Source organism: Peromyscus eremicus, chromosome 11 (assembly GCF_949786415.1).
Source record: "Peromyscus eremicus chromosome 11, PerEre_H2_v1, whole genome shotgun sequence".
In the NCBI taxonomy this organism is placed as follows: Eukaryota; Metazoa; Chordata; class Mammalia; order Rodentia; family Cricetidae; genus Peromyscus; species Peromyscus eremicus.
Genome location: NC_081427.1, coordinates 39,930,001 through 39,948,680, shown reverse-complemented (window position 1 = coordinate 39,948,680; position 18,680 = coordinate 39,930,001). Strand labels below are relative to the sequence as shown.

Genomic DNA, 18,680 nt, shown 5'->3' with positions numbered 1-18,680 from the left:
AGGACCTGAGGTACAGATAGCCTTTGTAATTGGTGGAGTATACTGCCAAAAAACCAAAAAGTGAGGTAGGTTAAAATCTTTTTAAAGAAAATTTCAAAGCTTAACTAGTGAGGTAAAATAAATAGCAGCTAGAAGTGGGCTAGCTGTAGTCTGATGAGGGCACACACTTCTAATTTTGACATGTAAATCTGATTTCTCCTAGGATCTCTCTTAGGAGCTGAGGGTAGAATGGAATTAGATGCTTTAAATCTTGATGGAGTTTATGTGTATACTTAAGTTTATTTGTGTGTTTGGCATATAGTTTGCATATTTATCCTCAACACATTTTGTTTTAAGATGCACTTCCTGAAGGATTCAGTCAAGAATTTGAAGAGCAACAGCCTAAAAGTAGGCCAAAATTCCAGTCTCCACAGATACAGGCTACTCTTTCACCTCCACTGCAGATGAAAGCTAGGAAACAGGAAGAAGATGCTAAGATTAAGGTAATTTATTTAAGAGTTGAATATTTAGGGGGATGGAGAGAGAGCTCAGTGGTTAAGAGTACTTGCTGCTCTTTTAGAGGATCTGAGTTTGGTTCCCAGCACTCATATCAGGTGGTTCACAGCTGCCTATAACTCCAGCTCCAGAGAATCTGATATACTCTTCTGTCATCCACAGGCACCAACACACATGTGATGTACACTCACACACACATACACATTAAAACATCCTTTTTATTTAAAAAAAAAATTTAGGCTGCGGTTGGTTACACATAACCTCTAATTCTATCATTTGTCAGGCCAAGGTAGGAAGATCACTAGGATTAGACTAGCTTGGCTATATAGTGAAGACCCTGTCTCAACAAAGAGAGAGAGTGTCTTAGTTAGGGTTTCTATTGGGAAGAGACACATGCCAAGTCTAATAAAGGAAAACATTTCATTGGGGCTGGCTTACAGGTTCAGAGGTTTAGTCTATTACTGTCATGGTGGGAAGCATGGCAGCATGCAGTCAGACATGGTGCTGGAGAAGGAGCTGAGAGTTCTACATGTGGATCAGCAGGCAACAGGGAGAGAGAGTAACACTGGGTCTGGCTTGAGCTTCTCAAACCTCAAAGCCCATCCCCAGTGACACACCTCTTCCAACAAAGCCACACCTACTCCAACAAGGCCACACCTCCTAGTACCACTCCCTAATGACCAGGCATTCAAATATATGAGCGTATGGGGGCCATTCCTTTTCAAACCACCAAGAGAGAAGAAAGAAAGAAAAGAATTAAACATTTAAAAAAAATTAGCATGAGTTCATAAAATCTCTTGAGTTTGAGGCCAGCCTGGTCTACAGGGTGAGTTCCAGAACAACTAGGGCTACAAAGAGAAACCCTATCTCGAAAAACCAAAAATAATTAAACAGGTTCCCAGGCTTTTCTGTCACTGCCCATCTCACCTTTTATTGTTACAAGCTACCCCAAGAGGTAGGAGCTTAAATCAAGTTTCTTTTTTCATGCTTCTGTGGTCCAGGTCAGGGTCAGCTGAAAGTTCCTCTGTTCTAGAAGGAGTGTGCTGGGACATCCAGAATGGCTCCTTTACTCATGTGACTAATGCTTCTACCAGAGACCAGCCACGAGTCCCTTTTTCTACATAGTCTGTCCACATGATTGGTTTAAGGTTTCCTCACCTGTGGTAGTTGCAGAGGGGTCGGACTTCTTACATGTCATCGGCTCCCAGGAACAAGTGAAATTGCCCTTGATAATTGTAAGGGATTGACTCCAGGACCTCCAAGGATACCAGAATCTTCAGGTATTAAAGGCACATATTTAAGATAGCACAGTATTAGTCATATTCCCCTATGCATGTCCTCTCGTATGCTTCAAGTCATTTAGATTATTTATAATCCAGGAATAATGGGAATGCTACATATGTAGTTATAATGTGTTATTTGGGGATTAGTAACAAGAAAAAAGTCTCACTGTTAGTAATGATACAACTTTGTCTTAAATATTCAGTATGTGAGTTGGTTGAGTCCACATGTATGGAAGTCCAACTGTATTTGAAAGTTAATGGCCTGTGTGTACACATTCTTATTAAGTCCCTGCTTTAATCATGCTTGATAATGTATTGGTTGAAGCAAGTCATGTGGCCAAACCCAAAGTCTCTTCATGGTGGCATGAATACTGGGACACTGGGAGGTATAGTTCATTAGGGCATTCTCTAAGTACTCTATATGTCATCAAACATCTGAGGAGGTATTATCCTTGTAAAACCACTGTTTCTGGCAATACCACTAGTTTTCAAGGGTGCTACGTAATCCTTTTTAATTCTATAAAGTAATACACTTAGAGGAGAAACAGAAAGGCTAACATGTTCTTCTAGTTTAATATTTGGTGGGAACTGGCTGTGTATCCGAGGCTGACCTAAAACTCAAAATCCTCCTGCCTCAACCTCCCTGGTGCTGGCATTATAAGCAAGTGCGTAATCATTCTTTGTCTTTTGTAAGTTTAGACTTCTTTTAAAATGTTTAGTTTGTTTGTCCTTTGCTGTATATTAAATAACATGATTTTTGCAATGTTTATATGCCTGCTGTTTTTGTAGATGAAGAACTTATAAAAGTAGAGCTTAATAGTTTTGGCATCTTTTTCTAACTCAGTCTTTCAGAGATATGTTTTCTCTTTTTAGCCAAAAAAGGAAGAAAAAAATATGGAGGTAAATATGAAAGAGTGGATTTTGAGATATGCTGAGCAACAAGATGAAGAAGAAAAGAGTGAGAGTTCTAAGAGCTTAGACGATGAAGAAAAGTTTGACCCAGTGAGTAGAACTCTGAATCAGGCCTCTAGCATTCTGGGAATTACCAGACACAGTACTGAACCTTGTTTACTCGGTTTTTCTCACTTGGGAACTGGAGAAATAGCTCTCGGAAGTGATGGAAAAACTGAATAGAATTACATACGGGTAAAAAGTTGGCACATAGTGACTAGTAAGTGTTAATTACATCTCTCCCATGTTTAAAGAGATAAACTTCACATATTTTAACATGACTGTTCTGTGTAAATAGTATGTTAAATTCTTTGAGTGATAGAAGGAAGGCAAAGCGTATTCCTGTATAAAGGAAGCTAGCAGTTGGGAAAGAAAAATAGGTATCTTAAGGTCAAATAAAAGCACGAGGCTGGGTGTGTTAGTTTGCTTTCCACCACTAACAGCAGCAGTGAGGGTCAATTTAAGATGGTGAAGTGTTTATCTGGCCCCCAGCTGTAGAGGTTTTAGTCCATGATCATTGGGCTGCATTATTTTGGGGTCTGTGGTAAGGCAGGCCATATAATGATGACAGTGTTGGGGAAGAGCTGTTCACCTCGTGGTGGATAGGGAGCAGAAGAGCACACTCCTGTTTATGTAATGTCCAACAGGCCCCATCTCCTACTGCCCTACCACCAGAGGCTAGCGACTAAGCCTTACCATACGGGCCTTCAGGACACATGTAAGATCTAAAACATTAGCAGTGAAAAAGCCAAGCTATAGATAGAAATTCATCAAAGGAGTGTCTGAAATTATATGAAGAACTTTTTAAAAGTAAATCCCTCACAAAAATAGTATGAATGGCCAATACATGTTAAAATAATTCAGTGTTACCAGTCATGAAAATAAAAAACTATAATGAGATACCATGATATATTGACCAAAATGTGAAGGTCAGTAATACCAAGTCTAAGGGAGAATGTAGAGGGTAGTGGGGTTTGTCGACCCTCGGTCATGGAGTTAAACACACTGACTATTGCTACAATCTCAGGTAAGGAAAACACTATCCACCCTCTCCTTCTAAAGTCTCGTCTTAGTCTGCTTATGTTGCTGTGATAAACAACTCGGGGAGGAGAGGGCTTATTCTAGTTTATAGTCTGTCATGAAGAGAAGTCAAGGCAGGAACTGAAGCAGAAGCCATGGAGGAACGCTGCTTACTGGATTATTCCTCATGGCTTGTTTGACCTGCCTTCTTATATAACTCAGGACCTGCCCATGGATGGCACTGCCCCCCAAGAGTTGCTGATTTTCATCTGTGTTAGAATCCTGAAGGATTAGACTTAGTGCTGGCCACAGCAGCAGAGTAGACAGATCTGCCCGCAGGAGTGAGAGTAAGCAGACGAAAAGGAAGGCTTCCTTCTTCAATGCCCTTTTATCTGGGCTGCCACCATAGGCCCATATTTAGGGTGGGTCTTCCTTCTTAAGATCGTCTGACTGAGAAAATCTCTCACAGGAGGGCCCAGCAGCTTGGGGTTAGTTGATTTCAGATGTCATCAAATTGGCAACCAAGATTAGTCATCACACTGTGTAACTCAGCAATTCCATTTCTAGTATATACTAAGACCTGAAGTCAGGGTCTGGGAAAACGTGTCTGTACGCTCTGTTTATAGTAATAGCTAGAATGTAGAAGCCATTTGATGTCAATCAAAGGGTAAGTCAGTAAGTAAAGAATGTGTGTACAGAATGGAAGGGGATTCCTGGCACACAGGGTAACCCCTGATGGGTCTTGAGGACATTATGCTAGTAAGCTAATCCAGTCACAAAAATCAAATGCTGTGCGATTCCACTTATGGGAGGTACCTAGACTAGTCAAAATCCTAGAGATGGGGTGGGGTGGAATACTCTTCTAGAGGTTGATGGAGAAAGAGGAATGGGGTATTACTGCTTACTGAGTGTAGTGTTCCACTTCTGCAGCATACAAAGTTAGCTGGGTTGTGGTTGAGGTGGCTGCCAATGACCTGAATGTGTTAACAGAACAAAGTGGCAAGATGCATAAGTAGAGGGATGGTGGTATCGGTGTCTTGTGGAGGAGAGAGAGAAGAATTCGGATGAATGGGGTGGATTTGCGGCAGTAGCTAGGCCTTGGGTTACTCCACTTCGGTGTGTCTACACACAGAATGGCCCCAGCGACTGGTAGTTGTGCTTACTGAGTTGTGTTTTCCTGTGGTGTAACCACTGTATCTCCAGCAGCACCCTCGAGGGCCTCATCCCCACGTGCTGTTGTGCTTATTTGTCATCTGCTGTTGCTTACTAACCTAAGGAGAAAGGCAGTCGTGGGGCTAAACTTGCTGCTCTGTAGCTTTTACTTAGGAGTATGGCCTTGTGTTTTCTGAATTTTCTTCCACCCCTTTACGTTTCTTAATTGGTTTTGTTTCTCTGAGAAGTTCTAGAAGGTGATTTTCTAGGTCTAAGGATCATAGGTTCTGACACAATGTAGTGGTCACAGATCAACTGTTCTTAGACTTTTTTATTTTCTCTTCATCATTTTACTTGGAAAAGAATCAAAGGTACTTGAACCTTTCAGCCAAACTTCTGGATGCAAAGGAGCAAGCAGCTGCCTTTAAACTAGAGAAAAACAAGCAAGGCCAAAAAGAGGCTCAAGAAAAAATAAGAAAGTTTCAAAGAGGTAAGCACTTGCAAGTCCTTACTTGGAGAAGTGTAACTGTGTCTCTGTATTTTGCTACCAGTTTAGACTTAAGAGATTGGTTACCTCTTCTATAACAAGCCAAATGATAACTACTGCTGATCTTGTGGACCTTACAGCCTGTTACAACCTCCCAAGTGTTAGAACATAAAGGAGCAACATTAGTTTAAAAAAATGAATGACTATCTTGTAATCAGACTTTATTTGTGGACAGTAACCTATATATTTCATGTAATTTTCAGGTCACCAAATACTGTTTTTGTGTGTGTGTCTGGTATATGCATGTGTGTGCTAATGTGCTTGCCCACATGTGCACATGTGCAAGCCAAGTGCCAACGTCAGGCATCATCCTCTATTGCTCTCCACCTCATTTTGTTGTTCGTTTCTTTCTTTCCTCTGTGTGTGTGTAATAAAACGCTATTTCCATTCAAGAAATGTAAATGTGATCTTATGTGTACTTTTTCCTAATGAAGGTATTAATTTTTTTACTCTACTACATTTACTAATTCTTTTTAGAATACATTATGAAAGTTAATAAGTTGCATTTGGCTTCTAACATAGATTCCAAGTAGGAAATTAGTTTTAAAAGGAAAAGAAGACACACTGTTTTTAAACTATATTTGCAAAATACAAAGCATAAAAAGCAAATATATAAAACGAAACTTTTTTTTTCTTGGTAGAAATGGAAACTTTAGAAGACCATCCAGTATTCAACCCAGCCATAAAGATTTCACATCAACAAAACGAAAGGAAAAAGCCCCCTCTAGCCACAGAAGGTGAAGGTGCTTTAAACTTTAATTTATTTGAAAAATCTGCAGCTGTCACTGAAGAAGAGAAAGGTAAATTAGGGGAACATGACTGTTGCTTTGCATTTTGGCATACTACTTATACTGACAGTAAAATTATGTTTTCGTGGGTTTGTTTTGTTTTTTTAAATAATAACAGTTATGATGAGCCATGGGTAGCATTTTGTCATTGCAGAGACACTGGCTAAGTCCCATCTCTCTCTGGTTCATCCTCCAAACTTGACAGCTAGATTTGAACTATCAACTTGACCCTGCCTAGAATCATGTGTGTGTGTGGGGGGGGGGGGGTTGTGCACATAGTGCCGAGGAGGCCAAAAGAGGATGCTGGATGCCCTAGAGCTGCAGTTACAAGCAATTGTGAGCTGCTCCACATGGGTGCTGGGAACCAGACTCAGGTCCTCTGCAAGAGCGGTGTGCACCCTTAGCCATAGGAAGCTAACACTCCAGTCCCCGAAAAAGCAGTCTTATCTTTATCAGATTGGTCTTTGGGCATGTCTGTGAGTGGTTGTCTTGGTTGATAATTGACGTAGAAGGACCTGGCCTACTGTGAGGGCACTGTTCTCTAGCAGGTGGCCCTTAACTATGGAAGAACTAAGCTAACTAAGCACGAGGCAGGAGGTGATCAGCGAGCAGCACTCGCCTGAGTCTCTGCTGTTTCCTTGGCCGTGAGTGAGTTCCTGCCCTGGCTTCTCTCAGTGACCAACTTGTGGCAGACCAGCCCCCACACTTACTTACCCCAGGAACTCTTGAGGAATGAGGGATAAGAGAGTTAGTTAGAAAGAGAGAGTAGAGCCGGGCGGTGGTGGCGCATACCTTTAATCCCAGCACTTGGGAGGCAGAACCAGGCAGATCTTTGTGAGTTCAAGGCCAGCCCGCTCTACAGAGCGAGATCCAGAAAAGGCGCAAAGCTACACAGAGAAACCCTGTCTCGGAAAAAAAAAAAGAAAAAGAAAAAAGAAAAAAAAGAAATAGAGAGTAGAGAGAAAACACACGATAGACTTGAGTGGGCCTGGATCCTAATCCACCGACCCAGAACTTTATTCCGAAGGTCTATTTATAACAATGCCAAGGGGTGGAGCAAAAGCCCTCCTCCTTGCTAGTTAGACCCTTACAAACACCTGGTACCCAGGACCGTCGTCCAATCAACCTCCCATGCAGTCCTGCTGGGTACAGCCATTAGGAAACCACTGTGACCTGGGAACTGTAAGCAAATAACCCTTTCTTCCCCAAGGTTGTCTGTAGTCAGAGTGTTTTAGAACAACACAAGGCAAACTAGGAGGACATAGCTTTTCTGAAAAATGTGAACGCCAGGTTATGTAAAGTCAAGTTCTCTGTTAAACCTTTTGATTTGTTGCTTCTGGTTTTTAACCTTGGGGATCAAACCCAGGGTCTTGCACATGTAAGCAGGTGCTCTGTAATGGAGCTGTGCTCCTCCAGTGAGAAACTGTTAGTGACACCAGGAACAAGTCCCAAGCCTTTCATGGCATTTGAGAGCTTTCGCATTCTGATTCCCTTTATCTTTCCACTGTTTGCCAGGGTCCTAGCCACTTCGTTCCTGACGACATTTGTTGTTTGACAGTTCCATTCCTTTATTCATCTCGCTCCCCCTAGTGCCTAGGTGCAAATCAAACAATACAATTTCTCTGACTCCCGAAGTCCTCCATGACCCAAGATGTGAGGAATCGTACATCTCTGTGTATTGCTGCACACACACTAGTCATACTCTTTACATGTTCATCAGATTATATTACAGATCATTCCTGTATTAAATAATAGACTTTTTAAATTATTCACTTGTTCAGTAATATTTATTGAATCATTATTGTGCAAATAAAAGGAGTTATATGAACAAAATAACCCAACTTCTTCCCTTTTTATTGGTGCAACCTAAGTTTGGAATATGAGCACAGATAAATTGTCTATTTTTGAATTAGGATTTGTGCTTTCAAAGAATGTGGGCTTTTAATAATAGAAAGAGTAGGGCTAGAGAGATGGCTCAGCAGTTAAGAGCTAAGTTCAATTCCCAGCACCCACTTTTGGTAGCTTGAAATGGCCTGTAATTCTGGATCCAGGGACCTGACACCCTCTTCTGGACATCTGTACTCATGTGCACATACCCACACACAGACACACACATACAGACATAATTGAAAGTATAATAATAATAATAATAATAGAGCAGAGAGGTCTAATTTGAACTGGGACCACCTTGCTGCTAATAATAGCTCTGAGAATAATCTAATAGTCTGACAGATAATCAGGTGTTAGCCTGGTGGCAAGTTGGTGGAAAATACCTCCAAAGAAGAGAGATAGTAAGTTAAAAATCTTAAGGTAAAAGTCAGTTTATAGTGTCACTATAAAATTTGACAGATTTTCTGTGATAGAAATGTACTATATTTTTGTTATTTGATGTGGTAGTTAATAGCAAAACATGAATATTGAGCACTTAAGATGTGACTGGTATACCTGAGAATTTGAAATCATAATTGATTTCTAACCACAAAGCTGGTAGCTACTAGGCCAGGAATACATTGAACATTTAAAGAATTGCCTGAGGGCCAATGTAATCACGTTAGGGAAGAGCAGCATACAGTATATTGACAGGGGTGGACCACAGAAGTCCTTTAGGGCAGTTATCAAGAGTAAGTACTTCATGTTAGATGTACCAGGAAGCCACTGAAGGTGGTGGTGTTGACAGCAGTGGCCATGGTAAGTAGAGAAATGAATGGTATGTGACATATTTTTTTCAGTAACTGCATGGAGGGTATCCTACCAAATATTGTCATTCAGTAAATATGAACATGCATAAGGTCCTCGAGGTCAGCCAGGTGTGGTGGTACACACCTCAGATCCCAACACTTCTTCCTGGGAAGAAGACAAGGAGGATCAGGAGTTCAAGATCATCCTTGGCTACAAAGCAAGTTTCGGCTCTTCTAGGGCCATGTGAGACCCTGTCTCAAACCACCACCACCACCAACAGATTTGGGATGTTCTGTGGTTCAATCCATGAAGAGGATTGCATCACCGAGAGAAGAGCAACTTTTCCGTGTTCCTCCTTCACCTGTTCTCCTCAGAAATGCTGTTCCCACAAGGGAGAGCACGCTGATCACTCCACAGAGAATTTATATTGCTGTTACCATTTTTAAAGAACAAGTCTTTGCCTTCCATTTAAGGTAAAAAGAAAGAACCTCATGATGTAAGAAATTTTGACTACACTGCTCGAAGCTGGACTGGAAAATCTCCCAAACAGTTTCTAATCGATTGGGTCAGGAAGAATCTTCCCAAGAGTCCAAATCCTTCCTTTGAGAAAGTTCCAGTAGGTAGATACTGGAAATGTAGGTATGTTTTTCTGGTTAACTGAATAAACTTTTAGAAAAATGTGAATCTTTCTGTTTCTTGTAAATTATGTAAACATTTAGAAATGTCAGGCTTGGTGGTTCATGATTGTAATCCCAGCACTTAGGAGGCTGAGGCAGGAGTTCTAGGCCAGCCTGGACTACAGAGTGAGTTCAAATCTAGTCTGTCCTATAGAGTGAGACCTTATCTCAAAAACAAAACACAAGTAAGCATTTAAGAAACTCTTTTAATTCCTCATTTCCTGTACACATTGCTTATAAGTCATTATCTAATGCAGTGCCTTCCATGGAAATACATAATTATAAGTTTAAGTTTGATGTTAATGAGTTTCTTTTTGATCTGACCTCATCAACTTTTAAGGTTTTGCTGTTGTTTTTCTGCTTCTTTTTAGGGTAAGGGTTGTGAAGTCTGAAGATGATGTTTTGGTCGTGTGTCCTACCATCTTAACCGAGGACGGCATGCAAGCTCAGCACCTGGGAGCCACATTAGCCCTTTACCGGCTGGTGAAAGGGCAGGTGAGCCCCTTAGGCCTTGATGCTTTAGAAATGAAATGATGGCCGTGCAAGTTGAGCACCCCTCATTCAAAAGTCCACAGTCTGAAAGGCTCTAAAACCCAAATCCTTTTCAACACAGTCATGGTGCCACAGTAGAAAGTGCTTCACCAAGAAACGTTCTTTTGTGAATGAATTTATTAAAAGTATGGCATAAAATTGCTTTCAGGCTCTCTGTGGAAGGCATATATAAAACAAACAGTTTGTGTTTAGACAAACAAACAGTTTGTGTTTAGACAAGGCCTAGCCCAAGTCTAGTCCACTGCCTATGTGCCAGTATCCCTAAGTCTGAAATCCAAAACTTGTAGTTCCAAGTATTTGGGATAAGAAATGCCCATCATACAATAAAATTGTCCCATAAAACTTAATTTTTTCAACTTAAAAATGTAGGCAACTAATTCTATTTTTCATCTTTAGGTTTCTATATGCTTAGAGTTTAAAGAAAGATTACAGAACTACTGAAGGAAGACGCTCTTTGAGAGAATACAATGCTTGTCTCAAAAGTTAGAGTGCCAGCATTTTCTTTTATAAAAAATGTGTTTCTCTGTCTTCATGGGAATTGTCTTAGTCAGTGTTCTAGTGCTATAAAGAGACACTGTGACCATGGCAACTCTTATAAAAGAAAGCATTTGGGGACTGGAGAGACGGCTCAGTGGTTGAGAGCACCGGCTGCTCTTCCAGAGGACCCGGGTTCAATTCCCAGCACCCACATGGCAGCTCACAACTGTCTGTAACTCCACTTCCAGGGGATCTGACACCCTCACACAGACACAAATGCAGGCAAAACACCAATGCACATAAAATAATAAAAAATAAAAATTAAAAAACAAACCATTCAGTTAGGGCCTTGCTTATAGTTTCAGTGGGTTAATCTATGATCATAATGGCAGGAAGCAGACAGGTGTTGCATTGAGTGGCTGAGAGCTCGCCATCCTGACCTGAGGCAGAGAGAGACACTGGACCTGGTGTGAGCTTTTGAAACCTCAAAGCCTACTCACAGGAGCATGCTTCCTCCAACAAGGCCACACCTCCTAATCCTTCCAAATGGCCCCCACTAACTGGAGACCAAGCATTCAGTCGTGGGCCTATGTGGCTATCTCATTCAAACCACCACAGGAAATTAGCCACTAACTAAGTAGGAGTCCAGACAGTTGTCCTTTTCCAACTTCTGCCCAAGTTCATAATGTCTTCTTTCTTGCATTTTGCAAAGTAAAGTATCATAAGCTGTATCTGCTTGATAAAAATGACTGTTGATGTCACAGAGATATTGGAGGTTCTTTGGTGGCAGAGGGGTAGAATGAAGGTTCCGTTTGGTGTTTGGGTTACAGCACTATACCACGGCCAGATCTCACCAGGAGCTTTGTGTTTCAAAATGCTCTGTGGTTCGTCTACATAGTATATAGCACCCCTGCAGGAATATTTAATAAACGTTCATTCTGCAGTTTACCATGCTCTGAAAGTCAGCCCTTTACAGGTTCTCTGCAGAGACAGGAAGCAGAGCTCTTCTTCACTTCCTCCCCCATAGACACATAGCCATGAAGTCGAGAAACAGGACTGCAATGCTGCATCCTTTCTGAATTGATAGGCTGTGTGTGTGTCTCTTACACTGAGGACTTGAAAGTTTAGGGATCCCGGTACATTTTGCGATACATCAACTTGAAGTTCTCACTTCCGGCACTTGGACTCCTTGTCCTAAAAATAAAGCATTGCTGTTGTTCTTCTTTCCAGTCTGTTCACCAGTTACTCCCTCCTACTTACCGAGACGTTTGGCTGGAGTGGAGTGATGAAGAAAAGAAAAAGGAAGAATTAAATAAAATGGAAACCAATAAGCCACGGGATCTTTTTATTGCCAAACTTTTGAGTAAGTTGAAGCAGCAGCAGCAGCAGCAACAACAGCACCAGCATTCTGAACATAAAAAAGAAAGCTCTGAAGACCCCGAGGAATCTTGGGAAAACTTAGTTTCTGATGAGGATCTTTCTGCACTGTCCTTGGAGTCAACAAATGCAGAAGACCTGGAGCCCGTGAGGAACCTCTTCAGGAAGCTGCAAAGCACACCCAAGTATCAGAGACTTCTGAAGGAGCGACAGCAGCTGCCTGTGTTCAAACACCGGGACTCCATTGTGGAAACTCTGAAGAGGCACCGGGTTGTGGTGGTGGCAGGAGAAACAGGGAGTGGCAAGAGCACTCAGGTCCCACATTTCCTGCTGGAAGATTTGCTTCTGAACGAGTGCGGAGCGAGGAAATGTAACATAGTTTGTACCCAGCCCCGAAGAATCTCCGCAGTGAGTTTAGCCACCAGGGTGTGTGATGAACTGGGCTGTGAAAATGGACCTGGAGGAAGGGTAAGGCCTGTTCTCTCCTCGCCACCTCGGTGAGTGGTGAGCTGACTCTGCTTTGTTTGGGAACCTGTACAGTAATCCTGGTTCTGGTCATTGACCATTCAATATGTTACATACTTAACATTCAAAGAGTAGACGCAATTCAGATTTGACTTCAGCACACCACGAATCTTTGCTGAGGAATGTATCCCTAAGTGGTGTCATTCTTTTCAGTGAACAGAAAAGGAAAGGAAGGTAGAAAAAAATATTAGATGACTGGAAAAAGACCAGAGCAAATGATGGGGCTGAAGAGATGGCTCAGAAGGTAGAGGCGGCTATACACAGGCCTGATGACCTGATGGGATAGCAGAAGAGAACCAACAGTCATCCTCCTGTCTCCTCCACATGTGCACCATAGTCTGCACAAGCCTACACTCATGTACACTAACTAGAACATAACATTGTAAATTATCAAGACAAATCTTAGAGCTTCATACAATTGAAAACCATAGCCGGGCGGCGGTGGCGCACGCCTTTAATCCCAGCACTCGGGAGGCAGAGCCAGGCGGATCTCTGTGAGTTCGAGGCCAGCCTGGGCTACCAAGTGAGTTCCAGGAAAAGGCACAAAGCTACACAGAGAAACCCTGTCTCGAAAAACAAAAAAAAAAGAAAAAAAGAAAACCATAGACATGCACTTTTTTGGCTTTTTGAGGCAAGATTTCATACTATAGCCCAAGCCAGCTTGGAACTTACTATGTAACCCAGGCTGGCCTTACACTCCCAGTGGTACTCCTGCCTCCTATAGTCCTGAGTGCTAGGACTATAGGTGTGAGCCACCACTTCAGCTAGAGATAGACTCTTGGTAATAAACTGCATAAGCGGATCTGCCTAACTGTTGCATAGAGCAGCAAGATGAGCGTCTGCACTGCACTCTGCGGCTTGTTCGCCAGCTCACTTGTGAAATCTGTGGCTGCTCTGTGTTCTCCCCGCAGAATTCTTTGTGTGGCTATCAGATCCGGATGGAATCTCGAGCTAGCGAATCTACTAGGCTACTATATTGTACAACAGGAGTTTTGCTAAGGAAACTTCAGGAGGATGGTCTTCTGACTGATGTGTCTCATGTCATTGTAGATGAGGTGAGTAGGTTTTATAATTGTGTCCAGATAAATTCTAAACATCTTTATATTAAAAAGATGCTGTTGGTGACACTAACTAACGTTTTCTTTGTGCTTACATCAGACACTGTCCAGCTAATGATTTGGTTCATCTAGCAGATGTCTGTGTTAATGGATTTGCTCCATAAGTACTGTATCCTATTTGCTGTATGCTTGATGCTGTTCAGAGGATCACACAGACATAAACACATGTTCATCGAATCTTTCCAGCAATGCTCAGACACTTTCCTTTCTACCGGTGGGCTGCTGCTCAGCCACCACATTGACATGTCTCATGATTAGCTCTCTGACTCTTTTACAGAGGACAAGAAATCATCACCGTGCATTTTTTCTCTAAATATTCTTCTGGAATCAAATTTGAGTGCATACTTGAATTATGCTCAAAGTTTAACATTGCAACTATTTCAGACGTCTAACAACCTACTCAAGTAAACTAATTTGCTAGTATTTTTTTTTTCAAGAAGAGATATATAGCAATTCTCTTTTCAGAAAGTATTATTAAATGTTTCTAGCAAGGCAGGATAGCTGACACCTGTGTATCTCAGCACTGGGTTGGCTGAGACACAGGTTCCTAGCCAACGTGGAGCAGTGTGCGACTGTCTTAACATGCAAAAAGAAAAAGAAAGAAAAATCTGATATTAAGTTTTTTATAAATGTCTATTCATTTACTAAATTTAAAATGCAGTAGTAACAGTTTTGTCCTACTTTGGGTTTTTGAGACAGGGTCTTGCTGTGTAGCCCAGGCTACCTCCTTACATCTTAGCCTCCCAAGTGCTGAGATGACGTCATGGGACACCCCACTTGCTCATCCAGTAATTTGTAATTAATAGACTACATATAGATCACTATATAGGTTACTTTCCTCTTCAGCTTGATGCCATCAGGCTCTTGATGTACAGAGTATCCTGGTGAGGGGCTGGAGTGATGGCTCAGCAGTTAAGAGATCTGTGTTTGAGTGCCAGCACCTACATGGTCTGTGGGCAACTGCACCCACATAAACATAACCCCAACACAGAGACATACGTGTACTTAAAGTAAAATCTGACGCTAGAGATGCCTTGGAGATTGAGAGCACTTGGTGCTCTTCCAGAGGACCCAAGTTCAGTTCTTAGCACCCATATACATGGCAGATCACATCTGAAACTCCTGTTCCAAGGGATCTGGCACCCTTTTCTGACCTCTACAGGCACCAGGCACACATTTGGTGCATATATGTGTGTGTGTGTGTGTGTGTGTGTGTGTGTGTGTGTGTGTGTGTGTGTGTTCAAACAAAACTCTCATACACATAAAATACAAATAAATCTCTGAAAAGTAAAAATCTTCATTTTTATTTAAGAAGTGCCAATGAAATTCATCAGCTCTTAAGGATACGAGAGATTTGGGAAGTTTGTTGTTTCACTCTTCTGGCTATGTTAACAGGAATTGTGTGCTTTGCTAGAGTTTATAGTTGGTGTGGCATCTAAGTAACTTTCATTGCTGGCTATGCTCAGAGCTCCGTTTCCTGACCACCAGTAAGAGGTGTCCTTAATGCTGTACATTTTTATTAACTCTAATGTATGTTATCTTTTTTTACAATCTTGGTTGCAATTCATTTTCATCTTTCTGATGAAATTTTCCAGATCACTGTAGTCTACTGGATCTCTTTCCTGACCGTCAGACATGAATCTCCAGGTGTCTTCTAGACCCTTTCAGTCTTGGGAACTTCGGGTTCAGTGTTTCTAAAACTCAGACTGTCCTTCTCTTGCCCCACTCCTCTTCTGACCAGTGAGTGACCCCTGCCTTACTAGTCAGCCACCAAAGTAAAAGCACCCAGCATCTTTCGTCCATGTCCCCTAAATTCAGCCACCTAGTTAAGTGTGTTCTGCCTTCACATCCACTCACTTGCCTCCACGTTCAGTGGTCTTACTTCTTGTAGGGGTCACCAGTGTCTCTTTAATAACTACAGCAGCACCTCATGAATTAGACTTCCTGCTTCATTCCCTGCACTGTGGCCAGAGTCCAGAGTAGCTCTTTTTCTGTGACATAGAGTCTGCACAAGCTGGCCTTGAGCTCACAGTGCTCTTGCCTCAGCTTCCAGGGTCCTATTCTTAAAGATGTGTGCCTCATGAACAGCCAGCTCCAGTTACCTTGTGCCTCTTTGTTTTTTGAATTATAAATAATACTTAGATCACATGATTCTGCTCTAAGATGACTTAAGCCCCAGACAGTGATTCCTTAATGGTGCTTATAAGATTTATATGGCTATCACTAGGTACCTCTCTAGCTTTATCTCTTGCATATTTTCCATCCCAGGGCCCAAGTCCAGTATTTTAGTTCCTGAACTATGTTATGAGTCCTTTTGTCTCTCTGAGTTTTTTAATTTTTTTATGTGTGTTTTGGATGCATACAAGTCTGTATACCATGTACATGCCTGTTGCCTGTAGAGGCCAGAAGAGGGCATCCGATCTCCTGGAACTCAAGTGGAAGAGTAGCCAACACTCTTACCACTGACCTCTCTCTCCCTCCCCTTATTTGTCTGTTTTGGGTACTCGGAATTGAACCCAGGGCTTTATACATTCATTGTAACTTGACCTAATTACTTTCTCTTCCCTTTCCATCCTGTGTTTCTCCTTCTGTGCCAGCACTCAAACTCAGCCGTCGGTTTTCAGTGTCATTGACAAGTTCTCTTACAGTATATACAGTACCTTCTGTCTTGATTGCTTTTTATCACTTAGCATATGCCACAGTGCAAGGTGTTTACTGTTTGTTAAGCTTTGTTAGTTGGCTTTCCATTACCTCATTGGTTGTCTGTAACTAGAGTTTTCCTGCCTTGCCCACAGTCAGGACAAATCTCTATCACCCGCCAGTCCCACAGCCACTCAGACCCAACCAAGTAAACACAGAAACTTATATTGCTTACAAACTGTGTGGCCATGCCAGGCTTCTTGCTAACTGTTCTTATATCTTAAATTAATCCATTTCCATAAATCTATACCTTGCCACCTGGCTCATGGCTTACCAGCATCTTTACATGCTGCTTGTCATGGTGGCAGATGGCAGTCTCTCCCTCAGCCTTCCGCTTCCCAGAATTCTCCTCTCTCCTTGTCCCGCCTATACTTCCTGCCTGGCCACTGGCCAATCAGTGTTTTATTTATACAGAACGATATCCACAGCAGTTGTCACACAACTCTGTGAACTTTTCATTATTTGTATGGATGAGTAAGTAGACCCAGAGATATTTATGTAACTTTCCCAAAGTCATACTATAAGTGGTCAAGCCAACAGATGAACCCAAGGTATTGATCCCCGGGCGTGGATGTATAAGCACTGTTGTCTGCCCTCCAAGCAGATTGTGGACATGACTATTATCTGGATGTTGCTTTTATATGCTTCTGTAGTCTGTTACAAATTAGGACAGAGCCGGGTGGTGGTGGCGCACGCCTTTAATCCCAGCACTCGGGAGGCAGAGCCAGGCGGATCTCTGTGAGTTCGAGGCCAGCCTGGGCTACCAAGTGAGTTCCAGGAAAGGCGCAAAGCTACACAGAGAAACCCTGTCTCGGGAAAAAAAAAAAAACAACAACAACAACAACAAAAAAAAAAACCAACCACAAATTAGGACAGAAATGTGTAAGAGTACAGAAAGTTAGAGCACAGACTTACATGAGGCAAATACTTGGTATATTCAGGCAGCCTACGTTATCTATGCCCTATAGCGAGGTTACAGAGTCCGCTTTCTGTCACCCATGCTTTGTAGTAAACTTAGAGTCACTTGAATGTGTGTGTCAGAGAGCAAGATTCCTACCGCTCAACTTCTTTTCCTCCTTAGTAATAAGTCTTGTGTAATGGCGATAACAGACTTTTACCTGATTAGCAGAGTTAGGAGTCAGCTGACTTCTCAATGAAACTGGAAGGCAGCCTGATCCTGTCAGCCACAAATGGTGTGATTTCTAAAACTTCTCCTTGTGCACAGTTCTACTGTTGCCGTCAATTATATGCTGACCCTTTCCATTGACTCCAGCCTTAGAGAATAAATTGTTTTAACCTGAAGGTCAACCTTATTTAAAACATACCTTCATCACCCCACGTGTCTTCGTTGTATTCAGATATTAACTTTTAGTAGATTCAGGCATCAGGTTATTTATTCCCAGGCACTAGATGTGATTGGTTTTGTGTTGCCTTTCCATTAGGTCCATGAGAGAAGTGTGCAGTCAGACTTCCTGCTCGTTATCTTGAAGGAAATTTTGCAGAAGCGTTCTGACCTACACTTGATTCTGATGAGCGCCACCGTGGACAGTGACAAGTTCTCCACGTACTTCACACACTGTCCTATTCTCAGAATTTCAGGAAGAAGTTACCCTGTTGAGGTAAGTTTTCTTTGGGGTGTGTGTGTGTGTGTGTGTGTGTGTGTGTGTGTGTGTGTGTGTGTACCAGTTTCCCAGAACATTGGTCCTTTCTTGTGGTTGTTTGTTTTTCCCTTTTGGGGGGGGCCACCACCCAGCTCCCAAATAAATCACACAAGGAGGCTTATTTTTATTTATGAATGCTCGGCCTTAGCTTGGCTTAGTTTCTCACCAGCTTTCCTTAACTTAAATTATCCCAACTACCTTTTGCCTCTAGGCTTTTTCCGTTCTCTTACTTCTGTGAATCTTACTCTTACTCTGTGGCTGTCTGTGTAGCTGTGTGGCCGGCCCCTGGAGTCCTCCTACTTCCTTTCACTCCTCCATCTCTCCTGCCTCACCATTGGCCGTTCAGCTCTTTATTAGACCATCAGGTGTTTTAGACAGGCACAGTAACACAGCTTCACAGAGTTAAACAAATGCAACATAAACAAAAGTAACACACCTTAAAATAATATTCTACAACACTTTCTTCTGAGCCCAGACCTAGTTCCTAGACCCTACAAGTCAGGGGAGGACCTGGGAGGGCTCTGATAGTCAGGTAGCTGGTGCTTGCCTGAGGGTAGGAAGGATGGGAAAGCATGTTTAGTGTCCTGATGACAGACCTCAGGAACTGAAACTTACTTCCACATCAAGTCATGTTTATATGGAAGGTGTCACCTGCCAGTAAGGCACTCTGTTTTCAGC

General features: G+C 42.2%; 1 protein-coding gene across 1 annotated transcript in view; it reads left to right on the top strand.

The window, feature by feature from the left end:
• Window positions 1-18,680, top strand: part of Dhx29 (DExH-box helicase 29) — a 47,858-nt gene that overhangs the window by 12,107 nt on the left and 17,071 nt on the right. Inside the window, exons 5-13 of the mRNA XM_059276742.1 lie at window positions 337-482; window positions 2,652-2,780; window positions 5,265-5,391; window positions 6,090-6,248; window positions 9,389-9,554; window positions 9,964-10,087; window positions 11,852-12,466; window positions 13,435-13,578; window positions 17,784-17,960. Coding sequence (XP_059132725.1) covers window positions 337-482; window positions 2,652-2,780; window positions 5,265-5,391; window positions 6,090-6,248; window positions 9,389-9,554; window positions 9,964-10,087; window positions 11,852-12,466; window positions 13,435-13,578; window positions 17,784-17,960 — 1,787 coding nt within the window. The remainder of the gene's footprint in view (window positions 1-336; window positions 483-2,651; window positions 2,781-5,264; window positions 5,392-6,089; window positions 6,249-9,388; window positions 9,555-9,963; window positions 10,088-11,851; window positions 12,467-13,434; window positions 13,579-17,783; window positions 17,961-18,680) is intronic.